Below are 22,583 nucleotides of genomic sequence, written 5' to 3'. Positions count from 1 at the left end.
TTAAAAGTGTGTTTGACCTATCAGCCTTTGGTGTGGTCTCCCCCAAACATTATGCCTTTTCCCCTCGTGTTTGCTGAAATTTGTTTCTGTTGGCTTTAAGAATCTGTACATTTTACCACTGCTAATCAGTGCTAAAGTGTTTGTGTGTTGTCCCCTAAACATGGTAAAATTGGCTTACATCCATTTGACAGCTTTTGTCAGGCCTAAACCTTCCTTTTTAATGCATATACGTCACCCTTATGGTAGAACCTAAACAGCCCATGGGGCATGGGGCATTGTATTTAAAAAGTAGGACTTGTGTTTTTACGCTTTAAATGTCCTGGTTTTGAATAACTCCCAAATATGTTTTTCACAAGTGCAAGGCCTATCTCTCCCATTGAATAACATTGGGGTTACCTTATTACATTTAATAAGTGATAACGTTTGATTTTGGAGTTGGATTTTGAGTCACAATTCGGAAAATACAATTTTTAGAAAGTTGGCTTTTTCTTGTCCTAACCATTTGGTGCCTGTACCTGGGTCACATGACTGGGCAGTTGGCCTTTGGCTATTCCTCTTAGACAGTGCGAACAAGGGGGACTATATGTTGGCAGCATGGGCCATCCTGCCAGGATGGGTGGGGGCAGAGTTGCTCCCTCACCCAATTACAATTCCAAGGTACTTCCTCCAGCACACGACATAAATAACTTGACACCAGCCTGTTGTCACTCCAGGCTGCTTGGAGCCTGGGCAATGGGAGGGAAGAAAATTCCAGAACCAGATGTGAGGGGAAGTCTAGAAGTTTCTCCCACTTCAAAGCTGGCACCGGGTATAAATACTGGACCCTGAGACCAACTCTTCAGTACACTCCTTGACCTGTAGACACTACAGAGGGATTGTTCTGCTGCTTGATGACTGCTGTGCTGCTTGAGGACTGCCCTGCTGCTCAAGGACTGCCTTGCTGCTTAAGGTCTGCCCTGCTCTCTGAGAAGAAAGACTAGACCTGCTCCCTTCATCTTAGGCTGAGTGACTCCAAGGGTCAGTTGGCTGACCTCCTATTTTGTTCTACGGTGACACAACAAGCTCCAGAGGCCTCCCTGCAATAGTCCAGTTGACCTGCTGCCCTGGACCTGCAACGCAACTAGACCTGCCTGATCCCTGATGGCCTGTGCTTGAGTGAATCCCTGTTTCCCAAGAGGTGCCTCCCCAGGTCCTAGTCCCTTGCCTGGCATCAGAGACAACTCCCACAGGACTAACTGAAGCTTTCACCAAATGCGACATGAAGGAGCATGAAGCCACGCAAAGCCTCGCCACACACCTGCATGCTTCATCGGAACTGATGCAGAGCGTCAGAAGCCCTGCAAAACCTTTTCACACAGCTACAAGATTTACCTGAATGCAGTGTGACACCGAGCCTCATAAGGCCTTGCCAAACAGCTGCAAGCTTCTTCAGAACTGACACTAGCAATGCAAAGCCCAGTAAAATGTTGCAGCACAGCTTCACTGGAACCAACGCAAAACAACAACGTGCAGACTGTGCACCAAGCACATTTTTTTTCCCCCAAAACTTTATTGTGATTGTACATGTAGAGCAAAAACATATAGCAGTAAGTATTAGGCATTTGGTACATCCCGGTTTTCCAGTTTAACCCTCCCCCATAGTACATGCTATGACACTTTAACCTAATCACACATGTATGAAAAAACGAACTTGCATCTGAATCATCCATTATGAACAGGACATAGCCCATACCCACCCGTTTCCTCCCCAACAATCCCTCCCCCACCCTCTGCTCCCGGGTATACTGATCATTCCACAAGTCAATCTCCGTTCCACGGTGGTGACCACTCTAATTTCAAGATAGTCAAGAAAAACATACATAAGCATATCAGTCCCATCATGTCCTCTGTTATACTCGGCCCTCTGCGCTCAGTGTGTGATGTCCGTTCAATCGCCCTGGGACCGTGGCAGGTCTGATCTGTCCAACTCCATTAGCATAATCTCCTAAGCCATTGCCATTGGAATTTTCCGCCTCCTGCGCTCTTCCTCTTTCCTAAGGGTAATGCATTCTGCTCGGCCCCACTTCACCACCTCCGCCCGCCACGACTCTGCCCTAGGCGCTCTTGGGGATTTCCATCTCATCGTAATCGTCCTGATTGCCAAAAGGAGAGCAAGATCCATAAACCTTAGATTAGTTTTCAGCGGCTTGGGACGCAGACGCGCTCCCACTAAGCAGTATAAGGCGCTCTCCTGCACCTGAATCTGCGTGACCTCTCCTATTGTCTGACATATCTCTCTCCAGTAATCGCCCAGTTGTGGGCATGTCCAAAGCATATGCAGGAGGCCCGCCTCATCTATCCTACATCGCGGGCAATGATGGGGGGCATCCGGAAACACCCGGTGTATCCTCTCCGGGGTGAGATATGCCCTGTGAAGGACCATAGTCTGAATGAATTTAAATGTCACATTACGTGAAACCCTCTTAGGATGCTCCAGGATCACTCGCCATGTTGAGTCTGTAATTTCCTCCCCAGTGTCTTGTGACCAGGTCTCCCGCAATGTAGTAAGGGGCAGTGCGGCATGCGTTCTAATCCCCGTATACAGCAAGCGTACTAAGTGACCCCCTGCCCCCATGTAGTGCATCAGATGTACCAGTTCATGTTGCTGTGGCGTGATGCGTTGTGGTGCCCAAGTCGTTCTAATGTAGTGAGAGACCGTGGCATGCAATAAATAATGTCTGTCTGAGGTCCCTGTCACCTGAACGAAGGTGCGAAAGTCTAGCAGCGAGTCATCTCCAAAGAAACTGCCAATCTCCACAACACCGCTCTCTGTCCAGTGTCGTAATGCATGTCTCGTAAGTCGTCCCTGCGTTGTTGGGATGCCCAAAAAGGGAATGTTACCTGTATATGGTATTGCCGATGACGTTTAAGCCAGTGCCTTCCTCCAACAGAGAAGGGCAGTTCGAAGCAACGGGTGACATGCCCCTGGTATCCCACTTCTGGCCAGCAATAGATTATGTAACTCACCGCGGTCTAGCTGTTCCGTAGTCCAACCGATCTCGTGGAGGTTCCTTCCTGCCAGCCAGTAAGACAACCATTGAAGTTGACTGGCGTAATAATACCCCTGGAAATCAGGGGCTCCGAGGCCCCCAAGTTTAGCACCAAGCTGTAGTTTCCGCAAACTAATCCGCCGTCTACCCGACCCCCATATCAGAGTGGTCAGTAAGGTATTTAATGTTGTACAGATACGGTGCGGGAGACATATAGGCAAATTCACGAAGTAGTACAACAAGCGAGGTAGCATCACCATCTTAGCAATGGCAATGCGGCCCATGACTGACAAAGGCAGCGAGATCCAGAAAGCAATACTGCCCCGGAGGCCAGCAATGGCCCTGGAGATATTACCATCCAACTGGTCCTCCGGTTTTCTGTATATACGGATCCCCAGGTATTTAAAATGAGACTGGGCCATCGGAATCATGTAGGCGCCAAAGGGTATGGAAGGCGAGTGGGGTGCATCCCAGAAGTAGAATCACACCGACTTTTCTGGGTTTATAGCTAAGCCCGACACCAGTTCAAACTTACGGAAGATGTCATATAATAGCGTATGGTCTGCCTCCAGGTCCCGGAGATATAACAACATATCATCCGCATATATGGAGAGTATATGAGAGGACTCCTCTACTGGAATGCCCGATCCGAGCGCGCACCGACGAATAGCAATGGCCAATGGTTCGAGCGCCAGGATAAACAGCATCGGGGACAGGAGGCATCCCTGTCTGGTGCCGCGGTAGACCCGGTACTCGGCCGACACATAGCGCCCAGTTCTCGCTCGAGCTTTGGGGTCGTTGTACAATACCCTGATCCACTGCAGCAAGGGGGTCGGGAAGCCAAAGCGTCATAAGGCCTCAAACATAAAGGGCCAAGAAAGTGAATCAAACGCCTGTTTGAGATCCAACGCTATGCACCCTGCCTGCTTCAGGTCTGTCGTGATGCCGCCATTAGTGCATGTAGACGTCTAGTGTTTAGGGAGGTTCTACGCCCGGGGAGGAACCCACACTGGTCCCGGTGTATAAGTGTTGTCAAATGTGGCTGGATACGTAGGGCAATAGCTGTGCTCAGTATTTTATACTCAGTAGACAACATGGATAGGGGCCTATAGTTCGCCAACTCCAAGACATCCCTACCCGGTTTAGGTATGGAGATCACTAATGCTTGCATAGTCGATCGAGGCAGGTGTCCCTTTTCAAAGGCTGTCCCATACACCTTTTCTAGGATCAGAACTAGGGTATCAGCATAGGTGGAATAGAACTCCACTGGGAGCCCATCCATTCCCGGCGTCTTATTCCTATTCAAATGTTTTATCGCTGCACGTATCTCGTGTTGGGTGATCGGTTCCTCCATTGTCTTTTGTACGTCTGCCGGTAATAGCGGGAGGGGGAGATCCCTCATGAAATCACAATTCCAGCCTGAGCGTACAACGCTTTTAAGTGGTCGTGAAACGCTATGTTAATGTCAGATTGAGTACTCACTAGGGTGCCCACCCGGTCACGGACCTGGGTAATGATCGGGGTATCTGGCCTATCCCGCACCAGTCGGGCCAGTAGCGCACCAGAGCGATCCGCCTCGGCGTGTTGCCGTTGCAGATAAGCCTTATAGTTTATTACGCGTAGCGATTCCAGGGTCTCCGCATGCACTATATTTTGTTCTTGTAGGGCCCTTCTCTTATCGGTGTCCCCGACCGCCTCCTGCTCAATCACCATGAGCCGGGCCTCCACCTCACACAACCTCCGGTGTACCTCTTGTCTGGCCCCCACCAGCTGCCCAATCGCAGCCCCCCGTATCACCACCTTCATCGCACCCCAGACCACCAAGTTGGAGGATGCAGACCCCCAGTTAGCATCCCAATAATGTGTCAGTGTGTCTAGTAGAGTCGCGCTAAATGGTCCATCCTCTAGGAGTTGTGGGTTAAGTCTCCAAGTAGGTATGGGAGTTGGCACCCTGCCCCAGTAAATGGTGCAGCTCAGGGGCCTATGGTCCGAGAAGGTTTTGGCCAGATATTCTGGGGACGCTATCATTGTGGTTAGTGCGTGGGAGCATAGAAATCGGTCAATGCGCGTGTGTAGGTCGTGTACTGGGGAATAAAAGGAATATTCCTTGTGTTTGGGATGCAATACTCGCCAGACATCGCGCAGCCCCCAGCCCTCCGCCCACGTACGAAAAAGGTCAGACAGCTTCGCAGCGCAGAAGACTGTAGAGGTGGGTGTGACCTATCGATGTCTAGATCTAGTACAGCATTCCAGTCCCCCCCGAGTATCCAGGGTGTATCAGCCCACTCAGACAATGCCCGTCCAACTCTGCAGGAACGATTCTTGGTCGTAATTCGGGGCATATATGCTACCCAGGACTATCAGCCTGAAATCCAAGGTGCCTTTAAGTAGAGGATATCTACCCTGATCATCCACTTTCCGGTCTATTTCTACGAATGGAGGCCTGTGTCGTACCCATATAGTGGCCCCCCTGGAGAAAGCAGAATAGGACGTGGAATATATGGCACCCCTCCATTTCTTCCTCAGCTTGTGTGCCTCAGATGTCGTGAGGTGTGATTCTTGCAGGAAAGCAATTTGTGCCTGTTGTCTAAGAAGGAAGGAGTGGACTCGGTGTCTTTTCTGCACTGCTCCCAGCCCTCGCACATTCCAAGTGATAACTTTGTATGTTCCGGCCTGTTCAACCATAATCGTCTATCGTTGGAACTAAGTCTGTCAGTGGTCGTGGATTAGGAGCACCTGAGAGTATAACCCTGGAGAGTACACCCCTGAATACATGTAACCGGAACATAACCAACTCGGCGCAGCCATGGAACGTAGCTGTGCCCAACATCAACAAGCAAAACGTAAAAAGCCATAGTCTTGTGCATGCGCCAATGGGGGGGTGGCCTAGCACACGCCTGTGCATGACACTACTGATTCCGGGCTCCGCCGGCTCAACGGCGGCCTGGCCGGGATCTATGTTACTCATACGAGAAGGTCAACAGTGTGTCCAAACGGTATCTGTGGGGTTAACACTGGGTCTCTCTGGACACCACCAGAAGGTACCTTTTTTGTGAGCAAGTTCTGGAGGCGTAGTGCAAATCTAAGAAAGGGTCGACGGTGTGTTCCACATTTACCTCCCTCACCCCCACATACAATCTTCAAAATGAAACGGGTACCAAATACACAATTGCAGCAGCAAAGGATACAATACGGTGTCAGCAAGAGAGAGAGCGGCACTGGTCACTATCTGTCGAGTTAGTTGTCTATGAGTTCATCTGCCGCTCGAGGGGTAACTGTGGGGAGAAGAATCACACTATTTTCGGAGTCCGATTGCACCGTATTGTCTTCTGAGTCTGTGATAATTTTCGCAGAATCTTCCCTGAAGGTACCAGCGATCGAGAGGGCCATAAGTTGCTCCGTCTTCTGTCGGTCCCGCGACGGTCCTCGCCGGCTACTCTCTTTCCCGGATCCGGAAGATGGATGACGGTTACCACCGGATCCCTCCCCAGAAGCTCCCGCGGCAGACGTCTGGGTGGCTCCCCGACTACCATCTAGTCCCATTACTTCCAGCCATTCTTCAGCGTCAGTAGGACTTTCAAAGAAGTGAGACTTTCGTCCATGGATAACTTTCAAACGAGCCGGGAAGAGAAGTGCATACTGCAGCTGTGCGCCTCTCAGTTTCTTCTTCACTTCCAGGTAGGAGGCCCGCTGTTTCTGCACCACAGTCGTATAGTCCGGATACAGTGACACTCTCTGATTCTCAAAGGGTATGGTTGATTTCTCACGAGCCTTCCGTAAGAGTACATCCCTGTGGCGGTAATTAGGAATGCGGACTATTAAAGGGCGCGGGGGGCGGCCCGGCCTGGGCTGTCCCGTTGGAATCCTGTGTGCCCTTTCCACGCAGAAGTGCGGGGAGAGCCCGTCCGTCGTTACGTAATCCCGGAACCACTGCTCCATGAAATCTGCGGCCTGCGACCTCTCGCATTTTTCCGGCAGGCCGATTACCCTTATATTGTTGCGTCTATTACGCGCTTCCGCGTCTTCAAACCTGTCCATCAGGGCGGTGACTTGGCCTTGTAATTCCCGGATAGACGTAGTGTGGTCAGTTACAGTGGGCGTGAGGTCCGTGAGCAGCAGTCCTTGTTCTTTGACACGGTCTGCTAACTTGCCGTGGTCAGCTTTCAGGAGAGATAGATTCGTCGTGAGGGCCCCCAACTGCTGCTCCATTGCCTGTCGCGAGTCTCGGATTTCCTGCAAAATAAGGTCCAACTTATCCGGTTGTTGGTCTCCCGGCACATCCTGTCCAGCAGCTCTTGCTCCGCCGCCGTTCACGCCAGCCCCCGCCTGCGGGCATGGCCCCACCTGGTCTCCTTGACCCTCCGCAGACTTCGGGCCCTTCCGCACCATGTTGTCCCAGTCCTGGGGTACCCACCCCTAGTGAGTGTGTTCAGGTCTTGAGGGCGTCTCGGCCCCCGGATGGTAGGCCCGCGCCCCCACGCAGTTCAATGGCGGGCAACGGACGCAGAGGGATCGAGAACCGAGAGGCGGGTACACTCAGCTCAGTCCAGTGGAGCACCCACCCAGGGGCCGCAGCCGTCTCCGCAGCAGCCTCCCGCTCTCACCGTGCCGCGCCGGGCAGACTCCCACGCCGCAGCAGAGCTGGCTCACCTCAGTCTTCAGGCCAGGTTGGTCCTAGGGGGCAACGGATGTTGGCGCCCTGCTATGCCCACCAAGAGGGCCCGTCCTCACCTGGGGGGGGGGGCACTACCACAGCCCCGGAGCGCCGTCCGGATTCGCGGCCCCAAGATGGGCCACAGGCTGTTTCGCGCAAAGCACAGCGCAGCCCCGCACGCAGGCCACAGCGTACCTCTCCAGCTCCCCCCGGCGTCCAGCAGTGTCCAGGGGGTGGGGGGGGGGAGGAAACCAGGCGGGGCCCGCCCTCGTCCGCAGGGCACGGGGTCCACCCTCTGCAGTCCCGGAGTCAGCCGCCGGTCGGGCCCCGGGCCTCAGTCTCAGACTCCCAGGTCGCTCCGACACTTTACCCCCCGGCTTCAGGGGCCTTGTCTACATTCTCGGCGTCTTCCAGAACCGCCGGTATCGCCGCCCCTCCGCACTCGAGGCGAGGTCTCAGCACCCCGGACCGGTTTCACCCACCGATCCTCCTAGCGCCGGCTCCCAGGTGGCGCCCACAGCACCGTTATTGTTGGATATGTCCCGGCCGGGCTCGGAGCACTAGCAGAAGCCGTCCGCCATCGTGGCTGTTCGGCCACGCCCCCGTGCACCAAGGACATAATGTACAATCCCCAGCATGCCAAACTTAGTCCTGTGCCAACCATGCGCACTATTGCGTCGGCCTTAACTTGTGATGTTGTCCTGGTCCAGCGTGACCAAAAAACCTCAGTAGGCCCTACTTTTATCTAAACCTTTAAAATTCCATATCTCCAGTTTTAAAGGTACCGGTCCTAGGATGCCTGTTTCCCGTCTAGGGAGGATCAGGCTTGGCGGTTCGGACTCAGGGCACAAGGTCAGGACTGATTTGCATATGGCCAGTTGTAAACTGAGATTGCATGGTGAGCAAAAGGATGATGGCTTTAACCCAAATCTCCTGACTGGGGATGAGTGTTTTGGTTTGTTCTGCATTCCGTCCATCAATTGTCTTTTGCTTTCTTGCCCTAAGTGCTCTGGGTATGCCCAGACGTGGGTCCCGGGCTCACTGTGCCACTGGATTCAAGCTATTCTGGCTGATGAAGGGAGAAACCCCAACACCGGTCCTAGGATGCTTGTTTCCGGTCCAGGGAGGACCTCGCTTGGCAGTTCAGGCTGGACTGTTCCCATGAGGCACAGGGTCAAGACTGATTTGCACAGGGCCAGGTCTAAACTGGGGTGGCATGGTGAACAAAAGAATGATAGATTTAACCCAGATCTCTTGACTGGGGGTGAGTGTTTTGATTTGTTCTGCATTCCGTCCATCAATTGTGTGCCTTTTGCTTTCTCGCACAAGTGCCCGAGGTGTGCCCAGATGTAGGTCCAGGGATCACTGTGCCACTGAATTCAAGCTATCCTGGCTGATGAGGAGTGAAACTCAGAAACTGGTCCTAGGACTCTTGTTTCCGGTCCAGGGAGGTCCTGGCTTGGCAGTTTGGGCTGGACTGTTCCCATGAGGCACATGGTCAAGACTGACTTGCATATGGCAAGGTCTAAACTGGGGTGGCATGGTGAGCAAAAGAATGATATATTTAACCCGATCTCCTGACTGGGGGTGAGTGTTTTCATTTGTTCTGCATTCCGTCCATTAATTGTGTGTATTTTGCTTCCTCGCCCTAAGTGCGCTGGGTATGCCCAGACATGGGTCCCGGGCTCACTGTGCCACTGGATTCAAGCTATCCTGGCTGATAAGGTGTGAAACCCCAAAACCGGAACTAGGATGCTTGTTTCCAATCCAGGGATGTCCTGGCTTGGCAGTTCGGGCTGGATTGTTCCCATGAGGCACAGGGTCAAGACTGATTTGCATATGGCCAGGTTTAAACTGGGGTGGCATGGTGAGCAAAAGGATGATGCATTTAACCCAGATCTCCTGACTGGGATTGAGTGTTTTGATTTGTTCTGCATTCCGTCCATCAATTGTGTGTATTTTGCTTCCTCGCCCTAAATGCGCGGGTATGCCCAGACGTGGGTCCCAGGCTCAATGTGACACTGGATCCAAGCTATCCTACCTGATGAGGGGTGAAACCCCAAAACCAGTCCTAGGATGCTTGTTTCTGGCCCAGGGAAGACCTGGCTTGGCAGTTCGGTCTGGACTGTTCCCATGAGGCACAGGGTCAGGACTGATTTGCATATGGCCAGGACTAAACTGGGTTGGCATAGTGAGCAAAAGAATGATGGATTTAACCCAGACCTCTTGACTGGGCGTTAGTGTTTTGATTCTTTCTGCATTCTGTCCATCAATTGTGTGCCTTTTATTTTCTCATGTTGGTCCCAAATTATTTATTAAATCATAATCTGTTTTTCTGAATTGGTGTGGGATTTTTCTTGTGTTATGTTTTCACTTCATTACTGTTTGTGTGCTGCAAAAATACTTAACACAGTACCTCTAAGTTAAGCCTGAGTGCTTTTGTGCAAAGCTACCAGTCAACCACAGGTTATTTATTGACTTCTGTGGTTCACCATGACAAGGATTGTGGCTATTGCTTGAGAAGGGTTAACCACCCCCTCAACCCAATAACCCACTTTCTCACAAAGGGATAGGTATTCAATTAATGCTTCACTGATTTAAATTTGCAATGCCAATTTTCCAACTGTCAAAAGCTTGTCATAACAACAGAAATGAGTGCTTTAACAACTCCAGAGGACTGACTTTTATGTGAAACTGCTTACAATTTGTTTTTCGATGGGCTTGTCACTGGAAAACAAATGTTGTGGGCCCCAGAGATGAAGTCTGTTCTTGATGAGACATTTCTTCCAATGGCCTTTGCTTCTGCCACTGAACTTTTTTTTCTGTTATCTTTGTGAAAAATGTTTCATTTTATGATGGTGCTGCTTTGTTTTTAGGGGGTCGAAAAAAAAGAATCCAACAGTGGAATTTCTTGAACAATGCTCTGGATGTCATCCCTGCGTGGAGATATTTCCACCACTAGATTCTTCTCTGGATTTAGCACTTCCCCATATATTAGAGGATTTTCAATGAAGACTCAACTCTAAATCTGGCCTACGTTTCACAAGCATTTAATGGATAACAATCTAGTGCCTATTTATGCAGATTTTCCTCACTATAGCTAATGGGTCTACTGTCTGGCAATTAACATGCTCCTTTCAAAGAGGAAAAAGGCTAACAAGACTGACAAGACTGGATCTTCCTTCTTGAGGCAATGAGTATTTTCTATCTGAATGTTTACTATTTACTATTTACAACCCCCCCCAACCCATATCACGGATTTACTTACGATCCTGGCTGACCTCTCTCTAAAACACCCCCACTTCACTGTCCTTTGTGACTTTAACCTACATGTAGACGACAGTAACTGTGCAAAGGCGTGTTCCCTAGTAGAAACTATGGCGGGCATTAACCTTCTTCAGAAAGTTGTGGGCCCCACACATACTGCTGGTCACACTCTAGACCTTATTTTTACGAACTTACCAGGCCTCTCCACGCTTGCCCCCCTCCCTGTGACATGGTCGGACCATTTTATCATTCCTTTTAACCTTAAATTCCCACCTACCACGAACCCCATTTGTAGGACAGAGAAGGTGGGAAGAAAGTGGTTCAAAGTAATGCTCAAAGCGATAGAGCCGGCATTAGCTGAGCTCAAATGGCAACCATCTATAGACATAAATGTGGACGTAGCTAACCTAAATCAATACTTTACCATGGCCATTGAGAGCATCGCTCCCCTTACCGTTCTCTCTTCAGCCAGAACCAAACCGTCTGCACCCTGGTTCTCCCAGTTGTTACAGGAAGAAAAAAGCAAATGTAAACGGTTAGAACACCTTTGGCGCCGCACCTACGATCCAGCTGCCAAAACAACATGAAGAGTGGCGCTAAAAAAATTTCACAAAACTAAACAAAGTATTATGAGAGAATATTTTGCCAGCAAAATTAAATCCGCAGACAACACAGCTAAGGTGCTCTTTCAGATTGTGAAAGATTTCACCAATCCTGCGGCCCTCACGCACAAGACAGAGCCCTGCCAAGAGCTCTGCGATGGACTGTCGGATTTTTTCCACGAGGAAATTACTCTCATCTACGCTTCATTCAATGCAGCGAATAGGTCCGACACAGAGGTCACACCTCCTACGCATCCCCCAGCTAAGGACATAAGGCTGAGCGCGTTCAAACCTATCACCTTAGAGGCAGCATTGAATAAACTTCAGCTATGTAAATCAGGTTCACCCCTAGACCCTATGCCCGCTCAAGTGTTTTCTGCAGTTGCTCCTGCGATTGTACAACCTCTTGCAACAATATGGAACTCCTCTCTCTCATCAGGTCAGTTCCCGGAGACATGGAAACAGGCCATTCTTATCCCCTCCTGAAAAAACCCGAGGCTGACCCTGCTGTATTCAGCAACTATCGCACGATATCACTGCTCCCAAAACCAGCTAAAATCCTGGAAAAAATAGTCCAAGAACAACTCTCCGACTATTTAGAAAGCAATGATCTCCTACAAGACTCACAATCCGGATTTAGGACCGGGTATAGTACTGAGACAGCACTTCTGGAGGTCTCAGAGACCGTGCGGGAGAGTGTGGACAGGGGAGAGGTAGCCATGCTTGTGCTCCTCGACCTGTCCGCAGCTTTCGACACGGTCTCCCACGCCATCCTCTTGAACAGACTCCTAGAGATGGGGATTTGTGATACCCCGCTAGCCTGGATCACTTCCTTTTTGACGGACCGCACACAACAAGTTTGGTGCCGACCGTTTTGGTCAAAAGACAAGAAACCGCTTGGCTGTGGAGTGCCCCAAGGATCTGCCCTCAGTCCTCTTTTTTTTAACATTTATGTCGCACCCATGGCAAAGGTGATTGAGACATTTGGGGTTAGAGTGATCACCTACGCTGACGATGCTCAGCTTATTTTCTCCTTCAGAGACCACTCACCCCTAGGTTTTAAAATTTTTAGAACTTGTCTTTCCAATATTGTAGCCTGGATGACTCGGAACACACTAAAACTTAATACGGACAAAACAGAGGTGTTGTTTTTTAATCAAGTGACCCCCCTGTCACCCGCCACCTGGTGGCCTGCGGAACTCAATCCTCCGCCCTCCGTGGTAAAGGTGGCACGCAATCTCGGGGTCCAATTCGACAACGAATTATCCTTTAAATCCCAGATCCAGAAAGTCACCTTGGCATGCTTTGGCAAACTCCACATGTTAAAAAAAATCTCCCCCTTTCTCCCCACTGAGTCACTGAAGACAGTGACTCATGCCTTGGTCACTTCGCACCTGGACTATGCGAACAGTCTGTATGTGGGACTTCCTGCCTACCTGCTACACAGGCTGCAGATCGTGCAGAACGCCGCAGCCAGGCTGATTTGTAAGGACCCCTACCAACATTCCATCTCACCTCACTTAAGGAAGTTGCATTGGCTCCCTATCACTGCTCGCGTCAGATTCAAGGCCCTTGTACTAGTTTTCAGGGCTTTGAATGGAAAAGGCCCCAGATACCTTAGACATAGACTAAAAATAGTCCAATCGTCTCTCAATCTCAGATTAAACCACTTCCGTCTCTTACTCCCTCCCAGATTCCGCCTTGCGAGAAAGAGTGGTAGAGCATTTGCAGTGGTGGTATCGAAACTTTGTAACTCCCTACCCATCAGCCTTCGTCTCATTGACATCGAATCACAATTCAGGGGCAAATTAAAGACCTTTCTATTCTCCAGCTGGTAATTCTTCTCCCTCCTGCTCGCAGTCCTCAGCGCCGGGACACCCCCGTTGGGGGTAGCCGCGCGCTCAACAAATGTCAATAATAATAATAATAATAATAATACCTCATTCAGAGCTGCTTCAAGGGCATGCTAAATCTATCATCAATGGGCGACAAGCAAGGACGCAGAGTTTTAAAAATAACTGCCAACCTCTTTCAGATTCCGAGTAACTTTTAAATAGACTTCTGAGACGTGGAATGGGTTTTGGGATAGATACATTCTCTAAGTCACTAATCAGGGATTGATCTGACGGCAGAGCAGTAATTATGTTTTAATTATATTCTTGCAAAGCCTTTGAGTAGTGTGATGTGCTATTTTTAAACATTTATCATAAATACTATAAAGCCCATTTAAATTGATGGTTAGAGCATTGGCCGCCTGAGATGGGAATGCCCCCATAACCTTCCACTCAAGTGCGTAACCTTGGTTTCATCATGGACAGCAGGCCACCAAGGTTGCTGCTACCTGCTTCACCATTCTGAAATGGTTGAGAAAGATTGTGTGGATGCTCCCATCTAATGCCCAGCGTACCGTAGTCCAAGCCCTTGTCACCTCTAGGCTGCACTATGGGAATATACTCTACTTGGGCGTCAACAAAGAGGTAAGACGTAAATTACAGCGAGTACAAAACTCTGAGGCTAGATTACTCTGCCGAGCAACCAAACTCTCATCAACGTCTAAGTTGCTGGCAGATCTCCACTGGCTTCCAGTGGAGAAATGGGTCAAGTTCAAGTCCCACACCTACATGTTTCGTATCAAGCATGCGCAGTCCCCCCGTTATCTGCAACTTTTAGCTTGCCCGTATGTACCTTCTCGCACTTTCAGATCCTCCACCCAAGAAAAATTTTGAGTCCCTAAAGTCAAACTTTCCCGCATGGGGGGGGGGAGCTCTTTTTCGTACTTGGTCCCTACCTTATGTAATACCTTGCCATTGCCCCTCCATACGCAACCCAACCTTCTCTCATTCCGTAGATCCCTGAAAACATGGCTTTTCCTCTGCTGTTCTTGCACAGCACCGGTAAACCCTTGTTGGGTAGCTTTGCGCTGATATATACATTTAAAAAGAAAGAAAGAAAGAAAGAGCGTAGAGAAACAGGACAGCTACTGTTCTCATCTCAAATCTCTTGACTATAGGAGGAAGGATCATGCTAGTACTTTTAAATCGCTAGTCTTTCTACTATGTTTATTGTGGCATGAGCGAACTGTAACAAAATACACAATGTACCATATTCCCTTAAGCCAATCTGTCACTTTTGAGTCAATGTCAATTCTGGGTTAGTTTACCCAGGCTTACTTACCCCCTCATTATAATGTTTTGCAAACCGAAAATTGGGGCTAAACAATATGCTTTAAAGTTGTCCTTTAAATGATCCAAATTATTTTGGTATAAATGAAAGAAAGATATAATTACCCTGTGAACATTGTGGCATCATTAATAATACATTCATTACTGTCCAGCATAAATTGGAAGTAAAAAGTGAAGTGCGCCACATCGCACATGTCTCCTGTTTTCGGTTCTTCATTCACTACAATGTGCAACATTAACGTCAAAAAGAATTGTAGGTGCTAAAAAGGACAATCATTTTCTAAACGTTACATTTTGGGAATGCCCTGAGCAGAGTTCCCTTACTGCGAGCCTTCTTGCATTGTATTCTTAGTTGAAATAAGTGAGCAGAAATATATTTTGAGGTTTACTTTATCTAATGCTATGTTTTGGTCAGGCTGTGGGAGCCCATGCCATCAGTTCTACGAATAAACATGCATAAAGCTTTTTCTGCATTAAGCTGTGCTTAGATGGACTGTCAGTAAAGTCTGAGTCAATTCATGGATGAACACAATGTGCCATTGACTTATCACTGCAGCTTGGTAATGGGGCATAAAACAGTTATTTACTCTCACCACAGCTGTTGCAGCACTAGGGGCACGGAATGCTTGTTCCTGTTGTGCGCTGTCACACCAGACACTTTCTTCAGATTGGCATTTATATATTTCTCTACTTCAGACCTCTGCCCAGGTCCGATGATACTTTTAAAATGACTCAGGACCAACAATTTGCATGTCTCAACCCCAAGGGACACTGTTGCTTTGGCCATTTTTTGTGCCTTCACATATGGGTTGCCTTCCTGTCATTCACTCTGTGCTCTAACTCATTTTTTCGTAGACTTCGTTCAATTTCTGTTTTTGGAAGGGGTATTGTCGTTTCTTCATTTCCTTGAGGAACATTTCTGGTACCGGAAAAGATGCCCTTTTTCATTTCCCTAGTTGTGGTATTGTGTCGCAGTGCTGCACGCTGAGTACTATTCCCGCCCTGCCTTATGCCGCATCTTTCATTCACCTCTGAAACAGAGGCGGATCAGCGAGGCAAAGCCGTAGAAACTAATAGTGCACCCAACAGGTCACCGATGAAGGACTCTCAATAACAACCAATGATTTCTCTTCATCGGAACCACAGGGAGTACCATTCTGGTCACGAAATGTGTCTTTGAGTCCTGCACATCACAGCTTTCATTTAAAACAAGCATTTACAATGCAACGGTTTCGCCTTTGGAAAAGTTAGAGCTATTAGCAATGTAAAAGACAATGCCATTTATTTATCTGTTTTCAAAACCAACAGATAAATACAAATTTTGTCATTTACAATGCCAATAGCTCAAACTTTTCCAAAGGCGAAACCTTTGCATTGTAAATGCTTGTTATGTGAGGTTCCTCCTCGCCAATGCCCCACCCTCCGACGGCAGAAGCTAACTCAGGATTCCCTCATTAATCTACCGCGCCCAGCAATAAGTTTCGTTTCTCCGCTGCGCACCGTCTGTTTCGTTTCACTTGGTCCGGTGAAGCCTCGTCTTACTTCTGTTCTGTTCCTCTTGGAGCTTCACCTATGAGGCCAGCAGGAGCCAGGCTAGTGCTAGAGGCAAGAATTGGAAATCAGGGGTAGCAGCTGCTAGGCCCAGCGACCCCTCAAGGACATAGATGAGTGGTGTTGTATTATGGGTCCTATTTAGGTTTGCTTTAGTTAGCTCTAGGCTATATTATAAAAGAGTGCATGTTTATTTTTCTGTGAACATGCTGTGCACCTTCATGTTTTATTTTGCTTTCAGAAAAATAAAGCTGAATTTTAAATTCAGCTGCAAACCATGGGCTTATGTAATAATGTTTCACTAGCATCCCTGGGTCTGGATGTTCTGATCTTGCAACATTGCGCAGCGACTCTGCTGAGCCTCCGTTAACAGTCAATGTTATATTAGTTCAAAAGCAGTTCATTGTTTCTCCTGGGTTTTTGCATTGATAAAATGTACAATTTCTTTTGTGCAACACATTATGGGCACTGTTAGTCAATGAAAATAATGTACAAGGTGGATTAAAAAAAAAACAGTAGCAGATTAGTTCACATTTTACTGCTGCTTTTATGAAACGCGGTGCTATGAAAATTTCGTGTTCTCTTTTTGTAGAACAATTTGAAAAATATATGCTTTTGTGGAAGAGGCAGATTTTTGTCACTATCCTAAAGTAATAAGTTGATAATTAGACCCTCAAGTTGCAAAATCTTACTTAGTGAGGCAGGGGTTAACTGTGATCTGGCGCTGCAGCTCAGAATGTTGGTTTGGTGAGTATTTTAAAGGGTGCTATGTCTTGTGAGGTGAGTTGATAGTTTTTGAGGTGTGTGTAGCACCTATCTTAAGACACGGTGTTTGTGTGTTTTGGTGATAGCGCCTGTATTGAATTATGGTATTTTGTTTTGGGTATTGTGTCACGAGTATGTGACATATTATGGTCAGTTGATGGTTATTACATTTTGATGATGATTTGTTTGTCTTGACTCTGTGCTGTGTATTTTATGTGAAGATATTACATGTTTTTGGAGAACTGCAGTTAGGTATAGTGTCTGTGGAAGTTTTTGAAGTTTATGATTCCCTGAATTACTTGAAATCCTAGTTGTGAGTACTAATTAAGAGTGGAATAGTGGTATTTATTCTGTTCACAAGGCTATGAGTGCTATGCTGATTCCAGGTTAGGATATTGCTGGTCAAAGTCTAGCTAAGCGTGTATGTGGTTGGGTAATGGCTTGAAGTGATACTTCTTTCTTGTGGTGAGCTTGGTTTCTGTGGAGAAACAGCGCAGGGGAACATAACAAGTCTGCCTGTGACTCACAGCCTGGTCTCCATGCAGAGAGGCAGGGTTCACCATACGGAGCCGAACAGCCTGAGTCTAGCAGCGTGGCTCCTGTGAACATAGAGTCTGGACATCTAGGTCTTCCCAAGAGATCAATGGGCATTCTAAAAGAGGCTAGAAGACCAAGCACAAGGACACGCTACATGGAAGAGATATGCCCTGTGGTGCAGCGAGAAGGAACTGATCTGCAGCAGACCACACAACACCACAGTGATCAGGTACCTAACGCTTCCACTAGAGAATAGCTTAACCTACATTTCATTAAATGTCCACTTGGCAGCAGTAATTGCTTACAAGAGGGAGCACATAGGGAAAAGCTTATACCATGCAGCACGGATCAAAAGATTCTTAGTGGGAGCAAAGAGAATAGGTTAATCCGAATGGGTACCGACGCCCACGTGGAAGTTAACATAGCTAATGACGAACCCTTTAAACCGCTCCACAAAATAGAACTCCACACAACACCACAGTGATCAGGTACCTAACGCTTCCACTAGAGAATAGCTTAACCTACATTTCATTAAATGTCCACTTGGCAGCAGTAATTGCTTACAAGAGGGAGCACATAGGGAAAAGCTTATACCATGCAGCACGGATCAAAAGATTCTTAGTGGGAGCAAAGAGAATAGGTTAATCCGAATGGGTACCGACGCCCACGTGGAAGTTAACATAGCTAATGACGAACCCTTTAAACCGCTCCACAAAATAGAACTCTTCTTAACAATAAAGACCATCTTTTTAATTTTCATCATATCTCTACACCGGGTAAGTGAACTACAAGCTCTAACAAGCGTTACCTACAGCCCTGCAAACCGGCCGCCATGCTTCTTCTTTCTTCCCCCGGGGCTGCAGGGGCGGGCACTTCCGGCCGGCCGCGCTGGGATTGGCCGGCCGGCCAACCACTTCCGGGTCGCTGCGGGCAGCGCAGCGGCCCTTCTCCTTAGGTAGGCAGGCGGGGGCTGATTTTTACGGGCAAATGCCGGGTGGGCACCGGCTCTAGATCCATCAATCGGGGCGGGAGTGGACACGGACGGCGGGAGGGGGCGGGAGTGGACACGGACGGCGGGAGGGGGCGGGAGTGGACACGGACGGCGGGAGGGGGCGGGAGAGGACACGGACGGCGGGAGGGGGCGGGAGAGGACACGGACGGCGGGAAACGTGCACAGGACAGCGAGGGGGGGGCGGAAATGGACAGCGCATCAGTGAAAGGGGAGGGAACGGAAAAAACGTAACTCCGCCCTGGGAAAAAATCTCGGGAACGCCCCCGAATCTGGTCCGGCCTTGACGGACAGATCTCTGTTCCAATGGCTAGCCTCCATTTATGGAGCTAGCCAATGGGACAGGGGGGCGTATTCCATTCTCCTTACTGGAAATCAAGAGATTTCTCTGGAGGCGGAGCTAAGAGCTCCGCCCTCCAGCGAAACCTAAAGATGCAATTCAGAGTAGATGTATTCCATTTTGAAACCTCGGACATTTGGCCTACGCTATACATTTATTATGTAAGCGCTTCAAATTAAACCAGGTCATAAAAGGAGAAGTAACCTGTCTGAGATTCTTCCTCATTTTGACTGCTATCTTGAAATTACCTCTGCTTTTGAGAACACGAAAGAATAAACATGGTTTGATGGATGGGCGGATGAATGGGAGATTGAGTGTGCAGGTGAGAATGCATATATAAAGGGAGTGCGCAAGAATGGCTCAGCGATATAAACCCTGTATTCAGCCATTGATTCGTTCATTCAAACCTAAACAAATACACAAACTCTTCACCGTTTAACAAGCACTTTGGCTAATAAAAAGCTACAGCTGTTGGCCTTGCCAATGGTTGTTTGGAGATTAGTTGCATGTTATACTGGCCATATGTTTATCAGCGCTGTAGCCTTTTTTTATACCGTATGTTATGTTATAGGGGGTCACTACAACAGGTACCCTTTGCATATGCACCTTTTCCTTGTTCTGTGCAGTGTGTTCCATGGATGTCTGTTTCTCTTCCCCCCAGGCACCGTGCTGCCACTCACCTGCCCTTCCAGTTCTGCTTTGCAGATACTGTGCCAGATCATCAACGTGTCAGAACTCCAGTCCGGCGATGCTTCTTCAGCAGCCAAGAATACCTCTAGGAGCGCCCTTAGCACTGGGGCATCACTGGAAGGAAGATACAGCCTTTACATAGGGCTCGCACTGGCAATGAGTTCAAGCCTCTTTATCGGTTCCAGCTTCATACTGAAAAAGAAAGGACTGCTAAAATTGTCGGAAAAAGGGGCGACACGAGCAGGTATGGACTTCACCTATTATTGCTGCATATGAAATTGCATATATGTTTTGAAACCATGTAAATAAAACGCAGTTATATTAAGAGTGTGCAAGCTATACCCTTGAAAATAGAAATGTTGGGGTACAGTGAAATATCTACACAGCAAACATTCCTTCGTGTAGGACACTTAAAAATTATATCTGTTATTCTAAAAGGCCAGACAGAATACATAGCATTATAATCGTCGGCAAGGACTTAATCAAATCTCTGACAAAAGAGGATGGCATTGTAAGAAATGAGGAAGCAATTCATACATCAGTAAGTGTCAAAGAAAACTAACAGCCTGATTCAGAAACGACATTTTGTAGCACGTAAAGAGATACTACAGCAGTACTACTTAATTACTACTAAATGCATTTCAAAAACCGGCAGATGAAAATCTACACCTCCAACTCTCCTGTATTTTTTATGTGTAGAGTCTCACGTATGTATGCTTACTACTTACGTAAATATGAGAGGGGTTCGGGGAGTGGCTCAAAAATAGGGAATAGCTATTGCTAAATGGGAGGGGCTTAGGGAGAGTTAGGGAAGGGTTTAAAGAGGGACAAACATCAACCCATAATAGAGTAAGCCTGTTGTTCACAAACAGCGTTTCTAAAGTTACTACAGCCAAAAAGTACCAAAATAGTAGTAAATGTACTCCTGCTAAGACCTGGAATAAGTTCAGCACCACACAGGTGGTAACCACTGGTAAGCCTTAAAACCTTTAAAAATATACATGTTCATTTAACTTAATGTTAAAAAATGATACATCAATAAAAAAAATATGGGGCAATAGTTTAATAACGTTGTTTATTAAAAAATAAATGTAGTTTTAATTTAATTTTTTTTTATTCAATACATATTTTTTCAAATTTTTAGTACATAATAAATAAAGATAAACATTTTTCTTTAGGTTGGACTATTTAGATAAAATCTAAAAAATATATAAATATATTTTAAATTAATGAAATATTTAATTTAGAAATAAGTATATAAAAGTATTTATTTTAAAATTTAACACAAACATATTTTCACTACTTTCTTAAAAAGGTGATTACACCTATTAAATTTCCTCTATACTTTACCATCGGGAGCTCTCTACTGCTGATGGTCGAGAACTCTGCCTACATGTAAAAGGTTAATAGTAGTAACGTCATACATGAACATTTGGCTCCATCCCCTATTTTAGGAACATGTAAGTCTACACTTTATAGAACATTTACCCTAAGAAATGGTAAATAGCCAAAATTAATAAATGTACTAAAATGTGTAGGAATACATTTACACAGGCGGATTTACTCATGTGTAATTTTACTTTCATGAATAGGTCCTTGTGAGTTTAGGGGGAAGTGGCAAAGGAGATGTCCTGATCAAGTAGGGACGCAGGAGGCAAGAGGAAGAGTAGAAGTTAGGGACTCGAGCATTTGCTTAGGGTCTAGAATTAAGACTTTTGATTTGGAACTTCCGGTTGCCTACATCTATTCTGTTTGGCAGCCTACTGGTAGCAATTAATGACAGTGCTAAAAGAATTTCCATGGCTGTGATAAAGTCATTCTGAACCTTAAAAGGTCATAAGTTGTGAAAGCAGTATAACATTATATCTTCAGCTACGGAAGTAAAGCTGAAAGAAATAGGCATGGGCAGAAGGAACTTGGCAGAGGCTATAAGAGGGTCTGGCTATACAACAAAGGGCTCGATTACGAGTCTGGTGGTCCACGGACCGCCAGACTTGCAGGGGCGCAGAAGGGGTAGTCATCCAACTGCCCTATTACAATTAGGGGGGGGGGTAGGACCAACATTGCCCTTTAGCAGCTGCCAGGGAACCACTGTTCCCTGGCGGTGGTGCAGCGGTGTAGAAGCAGAAATATGCTTGACGAGGCTGTCATGAACCCACCAAGCATATTACAAGTTTCCTCTCCGCCACGGTTTTCATGGTGGTTCCTCCTCCATAAAACCTGTGGCGGAATGGAAACAAAGGGGAGCTCTACAGGGACCCCTGTTGCCTCTAGGCCATGAAGTGCATGCAGGGGGCCACAACATGTGCCCCCTTTGTGCATGCACCCCAGTTCCTACACTGCATGAACTTTACAGTGGTGTTCCCTTTGCAGTGTCCATTTTCTGAGGAACCGGTGTGGGAATGTTAAAAAAAAACTCTACAGACATGAAAAACACTCGTAAACTGGCAGGCGGGCCGATTACGGATTTGGCAGTGTGGCGGCGGGGCGTACCCAGTGCTGTACCGCCAAACTCTTAATCAGGCCCAAAATGTGTCTGGGTGTAAGGGAATGGATTTCACTATCTTCGCAAGAACACCCTTGCTCCAATTAGAGCATGTTTTTCAGGAACTAATGGACAGTTAAAATAATTCACTATCTATTAATAGTGCCTGATGTTGTTCAAGCAGGAAACTCCTTTTTAAGTAGTAATGGTTTTTTTCAATTAGAAGGCTAGACATATTGGGGCCCATTAGGATGGCGGGCAGACTTTAGTCCATCCACCATCCTAGCGGTGCTGGGACCGACCGCCAGTGATGCGGAGGTCCCGCACCGCCAATTAGGATACAACCGCAACATTCTGGATCTCTTAAAATTGCGGCGGGTGCTGCTGTAAGCAGCACCCGCCCCAATGCCAAAGAGGCATTTTGTGCACTGCAATGCAGAACGTGGCAGGCACCGCGCAGTCCCCGCCACCT

At 47.6% G+C, this 22,583-nt stretch overlaps 1 protein-coding gene across 1 annotated transcript in view; it reads left to right on the top strand.

Moving 5' to 3' along the window:
* NIPAL1 (NIPA like domain containing 1) overlaps positions 1-22,583 on the top strand; it is a 213,915-nt gene that overhangs the window by 107,385 nt on the left and 83,947 nt on the right. The window contains 1 exon segment of the mRNA XM_078678223.1: positions 19,598-19,870. Coding sequence (XP_078534349.1) covers positions 19,598-19,870 — 273 coding nt within the window.

This window comes from Lissotriton helveticus, chromosome 2_2 (assembly GCF_964261635.1).
Source record: "Lissotriton helveticus chromosome 2_2, aLisHel1.1, whole genome shotgun sequence".
Classification (NCBI taxonomy): domain Eukaryota; kingdom Metazoa; phylum Chordata; class Amphibia; order Caudata; family Salamandridae; genus Lissotriton; species Lissotriton helveticus.
The sequence above is the reverse complement of the archived record's forward strand: the minus strand, read 5'-3'. Positions and strand labels throughout refer to the sequence as shown.